Source organism: Pseudopodoces humilis, chromosome 5 (assembly GCF_049639895.1).
Source record: "Pseudopodoces humilis isolate 2021_Gansu_Grassland_sample_001 chromosome 5, ASM4963989v1, whole genome shotgun sequence".
NCBI lineage: Eukaryota > Metazoa > Chordata > Aves > Passeriformes > Paridae > Pseudopodoces > Pseudopodoces humilis.
The window spans coordinates 20853434-20859433 of record NC_142204.1 but is presented as its reverse complement, the minus strand read 5'-3'; the positions used below and the strand labels follow the sequence as shown (position 1 = coordinate 20859433).

Genomic DNA, 6000 nt, shown 5'->3' with positions numbered 1-6000 from the left:
CTTTGAGGCATATTTTAAGCTCCATTTCTGGAGTAGAGATCTAATAAGCAACGACATCCTGGCCCTTATTGCATACTGGATTTATAGCACATGTCCTGCTTCTTGAAAAATCACAACTGGGTAACGGGGGTGTGGGGAGAAAAACCCTATGTCGCAATGGTTTTAGTAATTTTTTAATGTGCAAAGCCTTCGCCCTTTATTTATTTGTGTGGTCACAGCACTTAGTAGGTTGGAGGGGAAGAATATGAGGCGAAGGGCTTTTATAAGGCTCTTGCTACTCTGTAGGCAACTTCTCTCTCACACACTAAACTAATCACAGACTGTTTTTTCCACCCCAGTCCTGACACCAGAACTCCTTCAAGCCAGCACACAAGTGAAACAGCACTCTCCACAGATTTTTCCTCTGCAAACACAAGGATTTGCCTACACCAAGTAGAGGAATACTCACTTCAGCACTTAAGAAGGGGGGAATTAAAAATAAACCGTATTTACTTACCATAAAAATAAACTCCTTAGGAAATTTCTTCTTTCACCTATTAAACTTTTAGAGTGGTTAGGGGAAGGTAATATTTAAGCAGAAGTTCTTAACTTGATGAAGTTTCTCTGTGGGAGTTTCATAGCCTAATAATTAAAAAAATTTAGGTGGAATATTTAATTTAGAAGGTATGTTTTTTTTAATATAAGGTTAGCAGAAAAAAAATAGCATTATCTTGACAGAGTAAAACATGTCTTAAGGCAGTCTAGGCCTATTTTTTTTTTTCTATTTTCAAGACTATTTAAACAAAAAATGAATTGTTTATTCTCCTTATTATGTATGTCCCTAGGGAACCCTTCCATTTTACTTGTATTGATCTGTGGAAAATACTTAGCATCTGCTTCTCTATTCTCACCACTGAGTTTTTTCATCAATTTCAAACATTGTCTACCTCAATAGACATACCTCTATTTTCTTAGTGGTGTTTTTGATTTTGCCATTGTATACAAATCAGTATGCAGAGATATTTACATTAACAACTGTAATCTAAAATCTAGCACCATGGTAGTTTATTCTGCCACAAGAACTCTGCTGCATATGCCATTAACCCAAAAATCTAATCTGAATTTTAAACCAGTACACAGAAGTGCCCCTTGTCTAGAAGTCACCAATGTGATACTAAGAATAGGATAATTAACTCCTCTCGCTTTAGAATTAATACCAATAACAAATGAGATACTGGAGAGCAGTGCCACGGGAAGGGACCTGGGGGTTGATGGCAAGTTGAACCCCAGCCAGCAGTGCCCTGGCAGCCAGGAGGGCCAGCCCTGTCCTGGGGGCATCAGACCCAGCATGGCCAGCCAGGCAAGGGAGGGGATTGTCCCCTCTGCTCTGGGACAGCCTCACCTCCAGTGCTGGGGGCACTTCTGGGTGCCACAAAATGAGAAGGATCTAAAGCTCTCGGAGAGCCCAAAGGGAGGGCACAAAATGGTTAAGGGCCTTGAGGGAAAGCCGTGTGAGGAGCAGCTGAGGTCAGTTGGTCTGTCCAGCCTGGAGGAGACTGAGGGCAGACCTCACTGCAGTTACAACTTCTTGTGAGACGAAGAGAAGGGGCAGGCACTGATCTCTGCTCTGTGGTGACCAGTGGCAGGACCTGAGGGACTGGCCTGAAGTTGTGTCAGGAGAGGTTTAGGTTGGATGTCTGGGAAAGATTCTTCACCAGAGGGAGGTTGGGCACTGGAACAGTCTCCTCAGGGAAGTGGTCACAGCACAAGCCTGACAGAGTTCAAGCAGCATTTGGACAATGCTCTCAGGTACATGGTGCATGAGATTCTTGGGGATAGTGGTGCACAGGGACAGAAGTTGGATTCGGTGATCCTTCTGGGTCCCTTCCAACTCAGGATGTTCTAGGATTTTAACTTGGGCACCCATTCGAGTAGGAAATTAACCTAGTAATATGCAAATTCATGCTGCTTCTTCAAAGATCTTAATGGTCTGAGAAAACAGTTAGATACAACTGCTCTAAACATTTGAGACAGTATTGACTAAGCATTCATGGAAGTCTGAAATCAACAGCCTCAAAAAGCAGCAAATTAAATGCATTGCAAGAAAGACTTCACAGCTATCAAGCAAATTGTAATTATAGCCAGGGAAAAAAACCAACCCAAACACCTAGATTGTGAAGGAACACTTAATAAATACATTAAAAAGGGTGAAAACCCTTTAATGGCCAGAATACATACATGCAGTTCAAAGAAAAATGTCTGGATAATTTGAATATTGTTTTGCTTCAGTATCATGAAAATTGAAAGTAAAAGGTAATATAGTTCACTGTTTGTGACTTCCAGATTAAGTCTAAAAAGAGTATTTCTCTTCTTTCCTGAAATGATTCTGTTTGGAAATATAAGCAGGAGCAATAGAGCACACAAAAGACAAACATATGTATCTATATATACAATTTTCTTTTATTAACATGGTATGTCATTACTGAACAAGGCAACTGAGAAATACAAGGACTGGACATTTACATGAAAATCTTACAACTTGACTAAAATTGGCATGTGTTTTATATACAGATGTGATTAGTTATGGTTACAACTCTACTGTATTTGATTAAACACAGTCCTAAGCACTTACATTATGAAAATATGACGTTGATCATACAGAGCTCAAATATGGAATCTAAAAATAATAACAATTTAAAAACTTCCAACTCTCTATTTTCATCTGTTTTTCAGAACAGCACTATAGCTTTTCCTACTACCATATACATGAAAGATTATCAAAAATATATTGATGGGTCTATCACTAATCATGAATATTTTTATTTACAATAAGTTAGCAAATTCTTCACCAAATACTTTATATACAAAACTCAATTTGCCCTTTGTGAAAGAGTCATTAAAAAGTTAAAAACCATAGAAATGCCAGTTAGAAATAATGCATTCCAAAAATTGGACTTGTTTACAACAACTGAGAACAATTGAAAATAATTTATGAAAAAGTATGTAATTTTAGAACATGAACTCTCACAACACTTTAGCTCCAATACAGAGTAGCAGGAATTTTGTCCCATGTGTTCTTTGAGTGGAAAACTTCTCTTCCAATCAAGCTGCAAGAAAAAAAGAAAAAAAATATTCTTAAGCAGTTTGATGTGAGTCTTTGAAGACAGAAGTAATTCAGGGGACCAATACTGTTTCCCCCCTTCTCAATGCAGGAAGCCCTGTCCCAGTCTGTACTGGCCCAAATACTCAGAATTCTTATTTCTCACCTTAGAGGCTAAAAGGACAAGGAAACAAAATAAGAGAAACCCAACAAAAGCCTCTGTGCTCTGGTACTTTAGTGCCATTCAGAAGTGCACAACCTTTTGCCAGCAGTGTTTTTGAGTATGATCTTGGCTGATGTTTGTATTGACTATAATGCTTTTGCAGGATGCTTTGAACACCCCTAACAAAATCATCTTCTCTGCCAAACTAAAAACCCCTCCAACCTGTCTCTCAATTGAAAAAGAGCTTAGACAGGAACCAGACGTTCGCTCTGCAGGTACTTCTTCTACACAGACACGAGCACCTAAGGAATTCTGCAATACAAAACATGGATGCTGAATGAATCTACACATACTAAGGATTAGACAGCTACTGAAACACAGACTGTCTTGGAATTATGTTCCACTCAGGTCCATCCAAGTAACAGAAATCAGTTTGACAACACAGAAGCAGTTTACAGGGCTTCCAGTATGTGAGAAAATAGCAGATGGATCACTCACTAAGGTCTCGGCTCACTTCCTCAACTGACAGCATTATGGAAACAATGCTGTGGCTCTGTACTGAATCAAATCAGTACAACACAATTGCTCCTAATGCACCACAGTAACTTTGACAAAGTGCTGCCACTGTATAACAAGCAAAATTAGATCTTGCTGTCAAAACCAAATGAAGTAGACTGAATTTCCCTTTTTATCTCTAGAGATGATAAATGTATCTCCTAAACTTGTTGTATGAATTCCCTGTTTTCCAGTTCCAACAATGTCTCTCCATGTGCTATTAACTCGCTTGTTGTGCTATTCTTATTTATTCTTCAAATTTCATAATGAGCAATGCTCCACTTGGTTTTTTTAACATCTCAGTCACCTTTAACCTTTGCAGCTGTACTCCCAGTTTTGAAATCCTGTCCCCTCATTTCAGACAGTCCTCAATTATTTGGCTTGCCTCCTTAGTAATTACTCTCTAATCTTATTTCTTTTCAGGCCATCTTCCTTGTTCCTCTCAAAACAAGCATACTGAGGGAAGAGGTATAACAATTTTGGCCTTCTCTTTCCTCTATCCTATTCCTAACTTTATCCAAAAACCACAATCGACTTATCTTCTCTGTGTTAATAATTTTACACATAGAACACCTCCTTCTCCAGTTTTCTGCTGCTCTCTCCACATTTTCACACCTGTTTGTGTGTATCCATCTACAATGCCTTCTCCAAATTCAAGTCTTTTTCATCATAGCTTGACAAATTTGGGCAGTCTGAGTAACCTGCTTCAATTACGGACCAATGACAAAGGCTCGCATCTTCAAATCTTACTTGTCCCTACATCTTCACACTCAAGAACCACATCAGCATTTTGCACATTTTTGGCAGTATCTCTCTGAAACACGTTCCGATTAGTCCACTTATATATCTAAACTAATCCAGGCCCTAAGCTCTTCCCTTTAAGTTGTCTTAGTCTCCTGATTCAGGTCACCATACATTCACACAAACAATGCTACTGGCACAACTTCAGGTGAGATGTGGAAGCAGAGAGTAACTGAAGCTACTTAAGCAGCTCTGCTAATGTATTAAATCCACAGTTTATCCATCTTCCCTTCGTTAACACCTGGATCTGTGTCTGATAATCTTCAGTCTGGCTCTATTTTTGCAACTGCTTCCTATCTCATACTTCACAAACTCTTAGAGCCAGAATTTCGTACTGTTTGTACAGTCCCCAGAAAAGAACTATTTACAGCAATAGCTCAGGATCCTTTGCATTGCAGTGACATGAATGTTATCACAGACACAAAATTTGTACAGAACTTTGATAACTTTAAGGTGCCTCAGATCTTACCAGTTTAATTTGTGCTCTGTCGCTGGACTTTTGGTCCAACGCTCTGAGTTTCTTCTTCTGGATTTGGGCGTTTCCCTGCACTAATGCCAGTACCAAGGGCCGTTCTTCCTGATAATTTAAAATCAGTGTTTACATTAAGACTCTATTGCACCCTTATATATCCAAGAAAAGTGTTTGGGGGTTTTTTGTTGTTGTTGTTTAAATTACCTGCTTGCAATAAGTGTGATTGCTGATTGTCTCCATGAGCATAGTGTAAGATACTACTTGCTTGACAGTAACCTGTTCAGATACAGTAGATATTCATTATACTACATAAAATTAAGAGCTGCAAGCAAGTGTAAAATTATGTTCTTTACAACAACAAAAAGGAGCCAATTGATTTATTTTCCATCATCAAGAAAAATCCTGCCAGAAACTATCCTGAATGCAGAAGAGTACTTATGCAAAAGGAAAATAAGCCTCGTGGTAGTCTGCAGCAGTTAAACATATATGCACTTATATCTGCAGAGTGAACAACATTTAGTGCCTACATATTTATGCATTATATTTGCAACAAGCAGAATGCTTGTATAGCCAAACATTACTTCTGCCAAGTCTCCTTATCCTCTTTATTATTTTGTTATAGCAATGCTAATGAATCCCCGGCATAACTTAGTTGTGGAAAAACAAAAAAAGCAAGTAACTTAAAAGAAAGATGAGAACTTCCTTCTGATTCATGTAAACTATCTACTGGCAACCTTGAAACTGAGTGTTCTGCATGAATAGTGCAATCAGCAGAAGCAGTTGCAAGGTTTCTTGTGCTGAACAGTTGTCGTGTTCCGGTTACGTTCTGGGTGCTTAAACAAAACACAGATTACAGCCTTTCCTGATCAGTAAACACACCACCTCTGTTAAGACTGCAAAGAAACAAACAGTTGGGTTAAATTTCATTGC

The 6000-nt window shown here is 38.7% G+C and overlaps 1 protein-coding gene across 2 annotated transcripts in view; it reads right to left on the bottom strand.

The window, feature by feature from the left end:
- Positions 1-2415: 2415 nt before the first annotated feature.
- CRY1 (cryptochrome circadian regulator 1) overlaps positions 2416-6000 on the bottom strand; it is a 38971-nt gene continuing 35386 nt past the window's right edge. Inside the window, exons 12-14 of one of the 2 annotated variants that reach the window (XM_005527535.3) lie at positions 5275-5346; positions 5068-5175; positions 2416-3086 (exon numbers count right to left, since the gene is read on the bottom strand). In XM_005527535.3, coding sequence (XP_005527592.1) covers positions 5072-5175; positions 5275-5346 — 176 coding nt within the window. In that variant the 3' untranslated portion in view covers positions 2416-3086; positions 5068-5071. The remainder of the gene's footprint in view (positions 3087-5067; positions 5176-5274; positions 5347-6000) is intronic. The other variant, XM_014256649.2, reaches the window with a different exon arrangement.